The following is a 17,654-nucleotide window of genomic DNA, read 5'->3' as shown; positions in this document are numbered from 1 at the left end:
ATAAATGCCCAGTGAATATATTTGGAGCTATACAATGGTGCAACTATACAAACTATCTCACATTTCAAACATATTTTACAATAGATTAATAATAATTCCTTTTCCCAGAGAACTTTCAATGATGTGAAGTCTTTCAATCAATCCTGAGCTACAGATATTATCTTCTATTTAACTTTCAAAGATGTAATTCTTTGATAAGGATCAAGTGATCTTTAATGCAAAATACTGCCCTCAACATTTATTTTCCCAAGTCAGTTTGAAGGAAGCCATAATAAGCAAGCTAATATAAAACTGCTTATGTATTATTTCTGTGTCTGGAATCATGAAGATTAAAAAAAATAGATTCATTTTTAGACTGTAAATAAATCAGCTTTTTAGAAAATTAACCTTCAATTTTTAAAACAGAATGAGCTACTTCAACATTGATAGACAGTCAGTTTGATCTAGTGGCTAAAGCACCAGGCTAGAAACCAAGAGACTGTAAATTCTAGTCTGCCTTGGCATCAAAGGTGATGTTAGGCCAGCCATTCTCTCTCAAGCCATGATAATTGGTCATGAATTGACAATTAGGTCAATTCCTAATTCCCAATATATGAACATATGGTTTACCTGAAAAAATAAGCAATCCCTGAACTTGCAGGAAAAATACTAATAAGAGAGGGGGGGGACCCTCAATAATGAGAAAAGTCTTTTATTTTAAGTTTCCTAAAAAAACACTCTACTGAAGTGAAGTATATAACTGAATGGTCAAGAGTTTTTCATTGAATTCAATCCACATTTCCCTTAGGTTGGTTGCATTGTGAACCAAACAGGATTCCTTCATAAATTCAGCAATACAGGTAGATGCTACCATGCTAATAGTTCCATATTACCCTACTGACTTTTGCTGATAAAATCATTTTCTTTATTTACTGCATGTATATTCTCTCTTTTCCATAGCAGATCAAGGTGGAATCATATAGTTTTTGAAATAGACACATAGGTTGAGGTACCTTTACCAATTTGATCAATAGTACCCAGAGAACCTTTAGATAGACCTAGAATCTGGACTGACTCCTGGTCCAACACTTCAACATAGGCCTAGTTCAACATTTTAACAGCTACACCACTTATTAATTGATCAAATTATTAAAACCAGGAATGCAATCAATTGCCACACTATGGACAGCCGATGTGGTTTTGTGGTTGGATTAGGGGACTCAAATTCAAGTCTATTTTCAGCCTGGCAAACTTAAGAGCAACTCAAACTCAAGGCCCACGGGCCAGATCAGCCCACGGGGTACTTAGATCTGGCCCGTGGGGCCACCCTGGAAACAGCAAAGGACTGGCCCACGGTGCCTCTGCCAGAGAAAAAGGCTCAGGGAGGGGGCTGCATGTGGCCCTCCCAAGCTCTGCTGGCAGAGGACTGCATGAGGATCTCCCCAGTCCTGCCTGCAAGTACCCCCAAATGAGTGATGTTGATCTGGCCACGGCCCCTGGCCCCTCAAGGTCAAACACAACCCTGATGCAGCCCTCAATGAAATTGAGTTTGACACCCCTGGTCTAGGGATAAAATAAAGAAGTAACCTTGCACTCTTAGGGGAAAGGAGGGAATAAGTTCACAGATGGAAAGCCTACTGTGAAATTAGATCTAAAGAAGATACAATAGTCTAAGCAATATAAAATAAAACCATAAAAACAAAAATAGAAGAATCAAAACATGCTATCACTAAAAAGCCAACACTCTGGCTGATTATGTTGCTGCGGCACAAGCCACAAGCCACTGAATCATAAACCACACACAGTTACATAAAAGTAAAACACAGGAAGTCTTTTATAATCAACTTTATGTGAACTCTCTGAATGTCAGAAACTCCTGCACATTTCATTTTAATAAAGGCAAGTAGAAAGGCGGTTAAGACGGGGCTGTTTCCCCAGGTCTGGTTCCACATGAGTGGAGTCTAAATTATTAGTTGCACTATTGATTTTTAAAGTATCGTGTTTCTTTTCATTTGGGGCAGTGGGGTTTTTAGTTCTGGTTGACTCTTGTATGTTACTCTGTTTATTGAATTGGGAAGTCATACAAAACTTGCTGCAATTTGACAGCCTGTAACTCATGTTACAGTTGGAAGATCAAGAAAACCAAAGCATAAAGGACACGGTAGCAATAGGCAATATCAAACCATTCCCATATTGTTGCCAAGAAAGCTACATAGATGTTTCACAAAATATCTTCTGAACTCAAGCTCAGCTCAAAGGAAACTTTCATTTTAAAATATAGGAGGACATCATGTGCTTAACCATTAGCCCTCATGTAACACTCGATTACTCTTCCCGCCCACCCACACCCCGCAAATCTCCATGCTCTCCTCTTCCCTTTAACTTTATTTTTAAAACACGAAGAAGAAACTGATGCAAAAACAAAATCAACTAGGCTAAGAAAAGCTGTATTCAAGCAGGAAATTCACTTGGGAGAGGGGTGTGGATGTCTCTTCCAGTTCCAAGAACAAGCCAAAAATAACATTATTTTTCCTTCACAATTCTTAGAATTAAGTCCGAGGAAAAAATCAATGTAATGGATCAACTGCTCAAAATTTGGCATTTCACTGAGTGACGCTCCTGACTTTAATGCACCAAGAGGTCATCAGCCATTTCAGACTTCTATGAAAAGTACATAAGAAGGCTGGAAAAATATTATGTTTTGTGTATCTCAAGAAGGGGTGGGCTGCGGGGGGGTTCGCGGGGCCCCCCCAAATCTCACTCCTGGCTGGCCCCACCCATCTCACCCCGCCCCGCCCAGGAGACCAGGAGGCAAAAAACGGGTCTCCCAGAAGTTCAGGAAGGCCGGAAATGGGTCTGTTTCCAGTTTCAAGAGAGCCTCCAGAGCCCGGGGAAGCTATTTTCGCCCTCCCAGAGGCTCGAGGAAAGCCTCCGGAGCCCAGGTAGGACAAAAATGCTCCCTGCCCCACCATGGTGCAGGAGGCCACCTAGGCCACGCCCACCAGGGCCATGCCCAGCAACCAGGCAGAGAGCTCTTTGCTAAAAAAAAATTTGAAGCCCACCCCTGATCTGAAGGAACAGTAAGAGCAAAACTGGCTTGCTAGCTGTTGAGTTAACACTTGGGCTTCCAGTCCAGGTGCTGTTAGATTCCAAATCCCGTAACAAATGTGGACATAGGATTGCTTAGCAGCCAGGGGTGTTTTCCTTTTCCTGTTCTAAATGAGATGGCAAAGCACAGTAAAGTTACCTTGTGTATCTCAGGATCCACTAATTGAGTTCTGGTCTATGCAAAGCATGGATGGAGAGAGCCTCCTAATGTTATTGCTTGAGGAGTGTGCAGCCAACACAAAGTACTAATTTATTCTGTGGCTAGGCATTACTCTCTGGAAGGCAGGGCAACATCCAAATGCCAAACAAAGCAGGGAGTGAGCCAGAGAAGCTATTGCATTTGTTTTATTTAGAAAAGACAAAGGGGGAGAAAGAATGAGAAATCAGCCAATCTCACACAATTTATTACAGTGATAAACAATCGGTATTCAAAGCACAGTTCAGGAAAAGCATTGAGCTGTGAATTTTTCCTTGCAAGAATTCAATTAATTGTACTGGTAGTCCTCAACAACCACAATGGAGCCCAAAATTTCCACTGTTAAGCAAGGCAGCTGTTAAGTGAGTTTTGCCCCATGTCATGACTTTTGCTACAGTTGATATTTTATTTATTCGCATATGGCAACTCAAGGCGGCTTATTGTTCTGACCCAAGCCCTTTTCCAATAAGACAAACAATAATCAAAGGGAACAGAAACCTTTTAATGAGTCTTACAAATCCCCTGTTAAAAGGCTGCTGCAAACTAATTAACTTTGATAAGCACAAACCTTGCCAAAACTGTGCAAGACTGCCAAGAATCACAGATAAGAAATATTTCACAACACAAGAGTCTTCAAATACCAACTTAAGATACTGTAATGTCCACAAGGCTGAGTTTCAAAACGTCTTTGCTTCCTGCAAAGAACATCTGATTCACAGCTGCCTTTTAACTTCTTGAAGGAGGGGCCATTACCTTGCAGCCTTACTCCTGAGTCGCCCGTGCTGTTGCAGCTGCTCTTTCCTGCGAGCAATCCTGCACGCATGCGCACTTGGCACAGGCTCCTCAGGAACCTCCTCATCACTGCTGCCAGCCCCCACACTCTCTGAAGGCAGCAGTCCACTCCCTAATGGTCCTGGCCCCTCATCTGAGTCCTCGCTCTCCTCAGCCGTCTGCACCTGCTGCTGGCTAACCACAACACTTATAGAATATAAAACCTCATATAAAAACAATAAAACTAATAAGAGGCATATAACAAACTAATATAATAAAATCACCCCCATCCCCCGCCCTGGTGACAGCACCTCACACGAGCCATTTAATGGGCTCCATCCCGCTCTGGGTTCCCCAGGCCCGCTGGCAGAACCAGGTCTCCAGCGCCTTCCAGAAGAGTGTTAGAGTGGGGGCCATTCTAATCTCTGGGGGAAGATGTTCCAGAGAGAGGGAGCCACCATGGAGAAGGCCTTCTGAGTCCCACAGGTGTATCTCCCTCAGGAACGGGACCCGCAACATTCCCTGCCTCCCCACTCTGATGGGAGGGGTAGATGTGACCAGCAAGAGATAAGTCCCTCAGATAACCTGGTCCCAAGCCACGAAGGGCTTTAAAGGTGACAACCAGCATGTTGAATTGCACCCAATTCAGCTCTTGCAGTTAAGCAGAATAACTGTGGCAACCAAGATGATTAGGAGACTGGAGGCTAAAACATAGGAAGAACAGTTACAGGAACTGGGCATGGCTAGTCTAGCAAAGAAGACCAGGGGAGACATGATAGCAGTGTCCCAATACTTGAGGGGCTGCCACAGAGAGGAAGAAGGGTCAACCTATTTGCCAAAGCACCTGAAGGCCAGACAAGGAATCATGGATGGAAACTGATCAAGAGGAGATACAACCTAGAAACAAGGAGAAATTTTCTGACAGTGAGAACAATCAACCAGTGCCTTGCCTTCAGAAGTTGAGGGAGCTTCATCACTGGAAAATTTCAAAAAGAGACTGGATTGCCATCTGTCAGAAAGGGTGTAGTAGAGTCTCCTGCTTACACAGGAAGCTGGACTAGATGACCTACAAAGTCCCTTCCAACTCTGTTAATTCTATTCTAAAACACTGCAGTTGCTAAGTGAATCATGCGGGCATTAAGGGAATCTGGCTTCCCCCATGGATTTTGCTTGTCCCATTGAATGCCTGGGAGAGTGCAATTGTCATGAATACATGCCAGTTGCCAAGCACCTGAATTTTGATCATGTGACTGTGGGGATTCTGCAATGGTCATAAGTAGGAAAAACGATCACAAACCACTGTTTTTAGTGCCACTGTGATTTTGAACAGTTGCTAAATGAAATGTTGTAAGTTGAGGACTACCTGTTTGTCAGCGAAGTCTAGCTAGCACACCGTCTACTCTAAACTCAATCATTATTACATTCTGGATGCAGAAGATTTCTGAGTTTTAGGTCTGAAAGCAAAAAGCGAAGCAAAGAAGAGGTTTATCACCACTTAGTCTGGCTATCCACTTGAGTAACAGGGAAGGATTGTATTCGGCCTTCAGCAATTTGCCTTGTTTCACTGAACTATGATCACTGCATGGTAATGCACCATGCTAAAAAAAAGTACTCACAATTGCTCTCTAATTTTCAAAATGTGCTTCCAATCCCTCAAAAACTGTTTATTCCTGCAGCAGCTGTAGATAAAGCCACAGATTATACCAGTGGTAACTATCCTTTTTGGGCTCATGTGCCGAAAATTGTACGCTCGCGTGCAGGGGTGGGATTCTACCAGTTTGCACCTATTCGGTAGAACTGTTAACATTCTAAGCAGTTCGGAGAACTGGTTGTTAGAAGAAATTACTGGCCTAATCCTGTAAGGAAGGCAGGAAGGAAATATTCTGGTGTTGCTTACAGAAACTGCTTCTCTGTTAACCCTTATTACATTCTTGGCAGGACTACACTTCCTGTCTCAGGAACTTCTCTGGAGTTTTTTCCCCCTCCTTTGCTGGTACTTTGCTTGTGTGGAGTGACCATTCAGAGTTACAATGGCACTGAAAAAAGTGACTTATGACCATTTTTCACACTTACGACTATTTCAGCATCCCCACAGTCATGAGGTGAGGAGATGCGTGCCTCGATGTGAGTGATGTTGAGTTGGCCACGCCCAGCCAATAACATAACCAAGCCACGTCCACCCAGTCACATGACCACCAAGCCACACCCACCACCTAAGCCAGGCCCACAGAACCAGTTGTTAAAAAATTTGAATCCCACCCCTGCTCGCATGCCAGCACCCAGAACGCAATGCGCCCTGCCCCCCCACGCATGCAACACCATCACCCCGCGGCCCCTTACCTGCACTGAGCATACGCATGCCTCCCAGCTGATTTTCAGCCCATTTGAGGCCTTTTTGGCCTCCCTGAGACTCGAGGGAAGCCTCTGCAGCCTTTGGAAACAGGCCCATTTTTCGGCCTCCAAAGGCTGCAGAGGCTTCCCTCGAGCCTGAGGGAGGCCAAAAAAGGCCTCAAATGGGCTGAAAATCAGTTGGGAGGTACGTGCATGCTCAGTGCAGGTAAGTTTGGCTGGGGCTCACATGCCCGCACAAATGGCTCCGCGTGCCACCTATCACGGGCTTATACAGATTTGGACACATGCCATAAGATGTGCTACAAGCAAAATAGAAGGAAAAGCTTTGAAATGCTTCATTGTGACTGTGGGAAAGGAGAAGAAGGTCTCTTAATTCTCTTAACAGTGACCTGCCCCTACTTGATTCAAGTATTTAGACTTTGAATCTAAACCAGAGGTGTCCAATCTTAGCAACTTTAAGACTTGTGGACTTCAATTCCTCAGCATGGCTGGCTGGGAGATTCTGAAAGTTAAAGTTCATAGGTCTTAAAGTTGCCAAGACTGGATATTTCTGATTTAAACACTATGGCCATTAGCTAGGAATTCTGGGAGTTCCAGTTCCTAGAAGCTGCTAAGTTAAGAAGATCACAGTAAAGCATGATGAATATTATATCAGAACCTATGTATAACAGGATACTGAATTTATTTACTACTAGCTGATAACCCGGCGTTGCCCATGTATTTATTTATCCCAATCCTGTATTAGGTAGGATTGGAAAAATTCTACAGGCTACAGCCTTTGAGGTGATTATCTGCATTAGCAGGCACCTCCCCAGAAAACCTGCCCTCTTTGTTTGAAGCTGAGGGCCTAGGGTGCTTTTTTCTTCTTCTGAGAACCAATCCCCCTTACCAGAGGGAGCCCGCTTGTGGAGTACTCTGAAGCCATTACCATGGCAACCCCACTGTGGTGTACAGTAGAAGCCATTTTAAGGCTGTATCTTAACAGAACTTGAATCCAATGCACACTATCAGTCAAAAGTACTGTGATTTGACACTATAGATATAATTCATTCCTTTTCATTTCAGCAGCCCGGGCATTCCAGAATTATGCTGGAAAACACACACACACACACACACACACACACACACCAAGGGGTGTTAGGGGGTCTTACCCCCAGACTATTTTTCTTCCAGAGGGTAAGTCATCTGTCTACCATGTTTGGTTGAAATTGCTCGAGGCGTTCCAGAATTATGTTGGAACGCAGATACTGGCTTTAGCCAAACATTTCATCGTATGGATTTCCCCCAAACCGTGGATTATATCTCAGTATAAAAGTTTAAAAGGAAGCTATTAAAATGTTTCCTCTAACTTATGCCTGACCGCATCACTAGAGATCTAATCTGGGCCACCACAACGAATCACTGTCAATTAAGAGTAAGGCTCAGTGACTTTGAGGCAGACAATGCAGCCTGGTCAAATTTTCAGCAGAGACCTGATCAATTCATGATGTTGTGCCAGAGTGTTCCGGGTGTGCATTTGCTCAGGGGATTCAAATATCCCTTGTGTAGAATGGACCACACATGCTAGCGGTGCACAGCTGTAAACCTGTGTTCAGAACACCCTCATAAAACATATATTTGCATAAACCAAGGGTCTTCAATCTTGGCAAGTTTAAGACTTGTGGACTTCAACTCCCAGAATTCCTGAGCTAACATGACTGGAGGAGGAATTCTGGGAGTTGAAGTCCACAAGTCTTAAACTTGCCAAGTTTGGAGACCTCTGCATAAACAGAGGCATACATGTACAACAGTTCATTTAGTGACCATTCAAAGTTACAACGGCACTGAAAAAAGTGACTTATGACCATTTTCCACACTCATGACTGTTGCAGAAATCCCGTGGTCATGCGATTAAAGTTTGGATGCTTGACAACAGACTCATCTTTATGACAGTTGCCGTGTCCCGGGGTCATATGATCCCCTTTTGCGACCTTCTGACAAACAAAGTCAATGGAGGAAGCCAGATGTAACAGCCGTGTTACTAATTTAACAACTGCAATGGTTCACTTAGCAAATGGGGCAAGAAAGGTTATAGAATGGCATTGGGCAACATTCACTTAACAAATGTCTCACTTAGCAACATAAATTTTGGGCTCAATTGTGGTCATAAGTTAAGGACTACCTGCCTTAAATCACATCAAACTGCTTCAGGAAGCAAAATGACACCTGCCGTGATCCCTCTTCAAGTTTACTTTAAACCTATTTGCATCACCTTCCAATTCTGCAACTTATCAACCTATGTGGGCTCTTGTGCCTCTACTTTTCCACATGTTCAAGACACACATGACAGTTTGCAATAAAAACTTAAAATAGACTAGGATTAACCTAGAACAAACATCTCTTCTCAAGCCCAAGCACATTGCCAGTAAAATAAAGCAAATGAAAATATTTACAGTAGTTGCAACATTGCAACCAGATGTGGTTGGATTACAATTCCCATCATTGATAAAAGATACTGAGAGTTGTATTTTAGTAAGATTTGGAGGCCATATATTCCTCAATTGAGATAGAGAACTTGTTGAGAAGTCACAATAGATAGCATGTAAAGAGCAAAGAAACATTGAATCACACCAACCTTCTTTTTGGCTGTAGACAAACCGGTTCAGAATACATAAATGTGCTACCATCAGTAGGTAGCAAGGAATTTGGTTAATCCACATTCTTTTGCAATTCACTACGGAAAACAGGTCACTTCAAGAGGTCTGTCTTTCATGCAGGCAAGTTCTAATAACAAAAAAGAAATATTTTAATATCATTATTGCTTATCTTCCAAATAAGATATGTTTAATTGAATATCTGGGCATTATGGAGAATAGAAAGTGTTAGATGTTGTACACTGCATTGCTCGATTTCATTAACCTTAGTTGTAGAATGAAACAACTTTGGAAAAACCTGGATCGTACTGTCGGCACAAAAGAAATGTATCATTTCAAATATTTATTTTGTAGAGCAGATGCATGAAAAATTATAATTAAAATGATACAGTGTGAGACTGTGCCTAATTCAGGTGAAAAATATCAACAGCTAGTAATGGCAAAGTGAGAGGGAAGGAGAGAAGCCTGATTACTGACAGTCTTTGTCTGTAATGTCTACTTGTTCAATGATGTCTACTTGTTTAATGACCCTTCAAAGAGTGGAGTAGGGTAGGGTAGGGTAGAGTAGAGTAGAGTAGAGTGAGTGGAATGGAATAGCAATAGTAATAGCAATAGCACTTAGACTTATATACCACTTTACAGTGCTTATAGTGGTTTACAGCCCTCTCTAAGCAGTTTACAGAGTCAGCATATTGCCCTCACCAATTTGGGTCCTCATTTTACCCACCTCGGAAGGATGGAAGGATGAGTCAACCTTGAGCATTGTGGGATTTGAACTGCCAAATGGTAGGCAGCTGGCTGCAGAAGTAGCTTGCAATACTGCACTCTAACCACTGCGCCACAGAATGGAATGGAATGGAATAGAATAGAATAGAATGGAATGGAATGGAATGGAATGGAATGGAATGGAATGGAATGGAATAGAATAGAATAGAATAGAATAGAATAGAATAGAATAGAATAGAATAGAGCAGAGCAGAACAGAACAGAACAGAATAGAATTCTTTATTGGCCAAGTGAGATTGGACACACAAGGAATTTGTCTTTGGTGTGTAAACTGTCAGTATACATAAAGTGCTATAACTGATAAATCATGATCATAGTCATCATAAAAATACATTCATCATAAGATACAACACTTAGTGATAGTCATAGGATACTAAATAAGCAATCAATATAAATCATACTAGAAAACTAAATAAAACAATATAAATCGTAAATATACAAGCAACAAAGGTATAGTCATAAGTAGAAAGGGAGATAGCTAATAGGAAAGATGAGAATAATAATAGTAATACATGATAATGTTGACTGGGTAATAGTTATGATGGGTCCATGTAGTTCCAACTCTTATGGAGTCCCCATGGTCACATGATCACTATTGGAGTGCTCAGTGACTAGCTTGTAATTACAACAATGCGGATCACCATTTGCAACCTTCACTGCTGACTTCCCACATTCAGAGTCAATGGGAAGCAAACAGGAGGTTGCAAATAGTGATTATGTGACAGAGGGAGGCTGCAACCATGCAGGATTCACCTAACAGCAAGAACTATCAGAACTGTAGTTGTAAATTTGGCACAATCATTTGATGTTGTGCCTTATAATTGCTATTCTTCCTCCATTTTCATGATAATGGATTTTTTTTTTCACTGAAATGGTGTGAACCACCTTCTTGTAAGTCAAATGATATGTATGTAGTTATTTACCAAGCACATCTAAATTATAGTAAAGTAACCCAAATATCTTTACAATCCCAAGGCATGTCACAACTTTTGAGCACCCCTAAACGTTTGATCCCTAGCGCCATGTAATGGAGTGAGATCTCATTACTTATCCCAGCTTCTGCCAACCTAGCAGTTCGAAAGCATGTAAAAAATGCAAGTAGAAAAATAGGTACCACTTTTGTGGGAAGGTAACAGTGTTCCATGCACGCTTCAGCGTTTAGTCATGCCAGCCACATGACCACGGAGACGTCTTCGGACAGTGATGGCTTTTTGGCTTTGTAACAGAGATGAGCATTGCCCCCTAGAGGCACAAATGACTAGCATGTATGTGCGAGTGGAACCTTTACCTTTACCTTAAATGTTTGAAAGTTGAAAAATTTGACCCGCTACATATACAGAGGAGTACAGAACAGGCACTTATCTGTATTGAAGACTTTTAGTCAGATTTAATTAGACCTCTTTGCATATTTGGCTTGTATCACTTAGTAATTCCAAGTGAACATCAATTTTGCACATTTCCATTTCTTCTACAACAGACACTGAGTGGGATAAATGCAAGATATTAGCAGAATCCTAACTGTAATTGCTGTAAATTGTTGGAAAAGTGAGCTAGCATTTTGGCAGCGTCAAACCCACAATTTTGTTGGTGAAACTGAACTGCATTTTAGTCTTCTCTTAATGTTGACATACGGCAGTGGTCTGTTGTCTCCACGGCATCTCCTCTACCACACCCAAAATATCCCAAGAAAGCAACACAAAAACCTGGCAGCAAACTAACCAACTTTCAAAGGGGTATATTTTGCTCAAGTTGAGGGTTTGAGAATTTTTAAGGATGAAATGGAAGCAGAAAACTATTTGAAAGCAAAACACTCCCATCTTTACCCTTAACCACTTTAACCCTCAGAACCAAGCAAAAATTAAGCCAGATGATATCCCTGGCAGATGGGGAAGTTGGACTGTGTCACTGACCCAAAATAGATTAGGTGCTGCTTCTGCCTTAAATCAAAAGGGACTCCTCTTTCAATTAATGGAAAAGTGTCTATTTAAGAAGAAAAATTGTTTCCATGGTTGGGATGCAACACCCTGGCACTTATCTTATTACAAGGTAGCCAAGAACAATGGGCAAATACCCATCTTTCCACTCATCATAGATTCCCTGACTTCTCGAGTCTAAATTAAATCTTAATCATCTTCCTCTCCTGCAGCTTTTTCAGTTGAAGGAGTGGGTAGGCCAGGAAGGCTAAATAATGATGCAAAAACATGCAAGTTAAATAGAGTGGAGTGGAGTGGAGTGGAGTGGAATGGAATGGAATGGAATGGAATGGAATGGAATGGAATGGAATGGAATAGAATAGAATAGAATAGAATAGAATAGAATAGAATAGAATAGAATAGAATAGGAATAGAATAGAATAGAAATTCTTTATTGGCCAAGTGTGGTTGGACACACAAGGAATTTGTCCTGGTGCAAATGCTCTCAGTGTACATAGAATAGAATAGAATAGAATAGAATAGAATAGAATAGAATAGAATAGAATAGAATAGAATAGAATAGAATAGAATAGAAATTCTTTATTGGCCAAGTGTGGTTGGACACACAAGGAATTTGTCCTGGTGCAAATGCTCTCAGTGTACATAGAATAGAATAGAATAGAATAGAATAGAATAGAATAGAATAGAATAGAATAGAATAGGAATAGGAATATTAATAGGAATAGGAATAGGAATAGAATAGGAATAGGAATAGATATAGAATAGAATAGAATAGGAATAGAATAGAATAGAATAGAATAGAACAGAACAGGATAGAAATTCTTTATTGGCCAAGTGTGGTTGGACACACAAGGAATTTGTCCTGGTGCAAATGCTCTCAGTGTACATAGAAGAGAGTAAAGTAGAGTAGAGTAGAGTAGAGTAGAGTAGAGTAGAGTAGAGTAGAATAGAATAGAATAGAATAGAATAGAATAGAATAGAATAGAATAGAATAGAATAGAATAGAATAGAATAGGAATAGGAATAGGAATAGGAATAGGAATAAGAATAGAATAGAATAGAATAGAATAGAATAGAATAGAATAGAATAGAATAGAATAGAATAGAATAGAATAGAATTCTTTATTGGCCAAGTGTGGTTGGACACACAAGGAATTTGTCTTGGTGCAAATGCTCTCAGTATACATAAAAGAAAAGATACATTCGTCAAGAGTCAAGAAGGTACAACACTTAATAATAGTCATAGGGTACAATAAGCAATCAAATCATACAAACAGTCAATAAAAATCGTTAGGATACAAGCGACAAGGTTACAGTCATACAGTCACAAATGGGAGGGGATGGATGAGAGGATTAAATCTGTACAAAGGCATCATTGAAACTGCAAAGAATAGGCAAGCTCAAAATAGCAGGGGGGAAAGATCTGAAGCAAGTTGAACATAAATAGAAAAATAGATCTCTCCTTCCCTGGAAAAATTTGGAGGACAAATTTTAGCAAAATAAGAATTACAAAGGATGGAGATGTTGCAAAATAGACAACAGGACCTCGTGGAGGAGAAAAAGATAGTATAGGTAGTCCTCAACATACAACAATTCATTTAGTAACCATTCGAAGTTACAACAGCACTGAAAAATTTAACTTATGACCATTTTTCACACGATCATTGCAGCATCCCCATGGTCACGGGATCAAAATTCAGAACTTTGGCAACTGACTCATATTTATGATGGCTGCAGTGTTCCAGGGTCATGTGATTCCCCTTTTGTGACCTTCCAACAAGCAAAATCAACAGGGAAGCCAGATTCTACTTAACAACCATGTGACTAACCTACCAACGGTGAAGATTCACTTAACAACTGTGGCAAGGAAAGTCGTAAAATGGAGCAAAATTCACTTAACCATTATCTCACTTAGCAACAGAAATTTTGGGCTCAATTGTGGTCATAACTCGAGGACTTCCTGTACAGTAAGATCTTGTGGAATAGTTTTAAGCTCAACAAGTTTAAGCTTTACAAGAAGTACTTTTCTTAGGACACTTGGCTTATACATGATCAAACTTGATTTTTTCTTTTCTTTTTTCTTTCTTTCTTTCTTTCTTTCTTTCTTTTTTTTTGGACATTCATCCCCAGACACCACTGAGCATCATGAATTTTTTTTAGGCACCTGGGGTTTCCCAGCATTTCTAACAGACTATGTTTTTGGCTACAGGCTCAGCTTTTTAAAGTTGAAATGTATACATGTTGTCAGAAGACAAAGAGGCAACATAAATCATGTGGGTGTTTTATAAATTATGTAATGTCTTTAGCCACCCGAGGAGAAAAAACATACAAGTTCAAGTCCATTACTTCTCTTCTCCATGACTAAGAGCATTTAACTACACTACATGATCCTTCAAGCCACATATTTTGTGGCTTACTTGAATAGCAGAAAGAGAAACTAGACTGGGAATATTTCTAATATTTAGGTTTGATCTCAGCATGTTGAAACAAGCTCACTGCTCCATTAGGAACAAGCTGGCCAAATTAAATTCCTTGTGACTCTTTTTTTTTTGAAGAAATATTTATAATATTCAGTATTTACCAAAATTAAATTTAGAAATTTGACTAATAATTTGAAAACATTGGGGGAAAATGGGAAAAATACAACTCCCCCAAATTGATTTAGTCCCCAAATTGATTTAGTTTAGCTATGCTGGCTGGAGAATTCTGGGAGTTGAAGTCCTAAAGTGGCCAAGTTTGGGGACCCCTGGTCTAAATAAATAACATTACCATTTTTAAAATCTATGTAATAGGAAGACTTATATGTAATAGATATTTATAATCCCTACTCAAAGAAGACCAACTATGCAATAAAACATTCAAGAGAAAAGAAGAAAATGTATTTCTTCCTTCTCTAGAAGGACATTTATATTCACAAGAGAAGGAACAAGAGAGTTATTTGTTCCTGTCATAGACTTTTGACCTGGAAGTTGGGGTATCATACCTGTTCTCCACCAGACTGCAGGGTAATGGGGACATGTTAAACATCAGCATTAGCAACAACTAAATACTTATCCATATTTATATGTTTCTAAGGCAGGTGGTAAAATACTTAAGAGTCAGTCCCCAAAAGGTACTTTGATATACCTGGAAAAATCAAACATAGCCCTGATCCCAAAAGTCATGGCCAGGTGCGTAGTGGGAGTACAATACTAGGAGAAACATGCAGCTGTCCAAAGAGCCCTTTTGGAATCAAATCCAGAGCACTCAAAAGATTATTGAATAATGGGGGGTGAAGGGAAAAAGTCAGTCTGAGATTGAAACCTCTGCATGGAGTGAAGCAAACACACTGCTTTTACCAATTTTGCAGTAGAAACAATCTGGATAATAGCAGTGATACCAAAGCAGTAAAAGGTCCATGGGGACAGGTAGGAGGCATCTATTCTCTGAAGCCAGGTTAGGCACCAGTTTTCATTTTATTTGCAATTCGAGATAAGTTTGGATGGATTTGCTCATCAGCTGAAGGGCATGTTGGAGACATAAATGACCAAAGCAGGGCCATAGGCTTTCGTCAATTTGAAAATGTTATTTGGCTGTATTGATTTGAGTACTTAGTTGATGACACTTTGCCATCAATTCAACAGCACCAACAAGTGACTGTGTCAGAGTTCCAAGTAATATACCCATAGCGAACAAAACTCCAAGGCAGGTAGATCCCTCAAGGAATAGTTTCATTTGGGCATATCATATTGGCACAGTTCTGGTGAAAACTGACTCCAGGTTCCAGCAGTCTTTACCTAATTAAAAGTATATGTTTTTCATCCACCTCAAACAATCAGTCACATGGTCCAATCAAGGTGCCGTCTGGTTGCTTGGTGACATCACATCCTCATTCCTCTGACCAGGTGTGAGAATGTCCTTGGTTCCCAAGAGAAAATATTTTGTTTTGGCCACAGCTATCTCTAATCCCCCCCTCCTTTCCCTCATCTCCAGTATGGCAACACTGAAGCTCCAATATGGCTTCCACCTGGTCAGCTTCAGGTTGACAGACTGTCAACAAAACAGGTCCTTAAATCACATTCCAAAGCATCTTTTCTCTTTGAACATGAAGTGCTACTGAGCCCCACCTCAACCCTCTACCTATCTCATAAGATCACTGCAAGGACAACAAGAAAGGTTAAGAGGAAATGTGTACATTTTAATTTTGAGATGTTAAGAGAAAATGGCAAAAGAAAAAATGAACTATCTTCATAGTTACACTGCGGAAACTCATAGAAGGTAATTTTGGAGAAGTACAGAACCATGGAGGAAAAAGAAAAGACTGCAGAGAATTGAAATGTGTGGAATATTCATTTTATATCATTCTAAGTTCACTTTGCTATTTCAAGAAAATGAATTACGTATATCCTGATTTGCTCATCAATGCATCAAGTAATATATTTACTGAATTGAAAGCAATAACTTAGTTTTAGTTGGGTTTGACTTTAGTTACAATTTAAGTTTCAATTTGTTTATTAATTGAATTTACTTAACATTCTTTTAATGTTTTTGTTAAAATGGAACTGTAGGATGCAAAGCTTTTAGAAACCTAGTTTCTCAATATTTTCAAGATTTAAAAAATTTCAGGGAAGAAAGTTAAAGGTGGAAGAAACCACCAACATGATAATAAAACAGCATTGTCTTCTGACCTTACACTCCTCTATCTGTTCACATTTTTTAGAAAAAGAACCAAGGAAAACAGGAAATAACAAGCATTGCATGAAAAAATTCCCATTTGACATTGTCTACTCAGTCTTAATTTCTGAGCAATCAGGCTAGCAGCATTTTCTACTTCTTATAAGGTTGAGACTTTCATTTTTACACTCTTAATAGATTTTTAGTTCTGAAAATTATGGCTTGCCCACTCAAAGACAAGCTTCTTTTAATTTTCCCATGTTGATTCTCAGCATACAAATTATTGGTGATCTTTCTGGAATAATAAAGAATAACAATATTTAGGCACCTTGCCCCACTGCATTTTTAGAGAAATATTTCACCAGACAGGCGGTGAAGCGGGCAGTAATGCTTTCTAGCATTTTAAAATTCTATCCAGATTTCAGGGGAAAAGTAGGGGGGAAGAGCCTTTTCCTATTTTATTTGAACAGAATCTGTATTCTTATTGCATATGGCAACCTGTAATCACAGCCAATAGCCTTTAATGAGTTAAACCTGAAAAGGAAAAACAGCTAAGATGATGAATTACATAAATTTTATTTTAAGCATGTAGCATTGTAACCCCACCTCATCCCAGTGCTGACTCAGTCATGACAGCAGATATGAAGGGGGAAATCATAGCAATTTCCTTTTAATTCTGCATGTTAACAAAGAAATTAACATGCAGAATGGTGTGTGTAGGAGGGGGGGAGGGAGGATAAGAAATAACAAGCAATAATAATCAAAGTTCTACAGGATATAAAGAGACTGATGTTGTGTTCCACAAGATGTGGACAATCCGTTCCCATGGCTCATATTGGCTTTGGCTCAGAAATAAGCCAAATAAGTTTACTGCTGAGTCACTTCCTTCAAGACCAGAACATGTACCTCAGTTTATTTTCTGAGTGAAAATAAAATTAATCCTTCTACTCAGAAACTTAAAATGCTCTTCCAACCACCTAACTCCTACCTGACTCCATATCTACTTGAGCAGGGGTTGGATTAGAAGACCTTCTAGCTCTATTCTGATTGATTGACTGACTGACTGACTGACTGACTGAGATCCTCCTGGGCATTTAAGTGGCCTGGCCAGTTAGTGGTAAGACAGAAGAATCTACTACCTTCCAGATGCTTCTGAACTATAACTCCAAGCATCCCTCAAATAGACCAGCATTTCTTAACCTTGGAAGCTTGAAGATATGTGGACGTCAACTCCCATAATTC

General features: G+C 40.0%; 1 protein-coding gene across 4 annotated transcripts in view; it reads right to left on the bottom strand.

Annotated features, from left to right (window-relative positions):
• Positions 1-17,654, bottom strand: part of LIFR (LIF receptor subunit alpha) — a 112,834-nt gene that overhangs the window by 54,428 nt on the left and 40,752 nt on the right. For all 4 annotated transcript variants that reach the window (XM_087958497.1, XM_087958495.1, XM_026666418.2 and 1 more), the window contains exon 2: positions 9,021-9,169. In XM_087958497.1, coding sequence (XP_087814623.1) covers positions 9,021-9,105 — 85 coding nt within the window. In that variant the 5' untranslated portion in view covers positions 9,106-9,169. The remainder of the gene's footprint in view (positions 1-9,020; positions 9,170-17,654) is intronic.

This window comes from Notechis scutatus, chromosome 2 (genome assembly GCF_049901735.1).
Source record: "Notechis scutatus isolate UNSWTSFEM ecotype Mainland chromosome 2, rNotScu1.2, whole genome shotgun sequence".
NCBI classification, from domain to species: Eukaryota; Metazoa; Chordata; class Lepidosauria; order Squamata; family Elapidae; genus Notechis; species Notechis scutatus.
The sequence above is the reverse complement of the archived record's forward strand: the minus strand, read 5'-3'. Positions and strand labels throughout refer to the sequence as shown.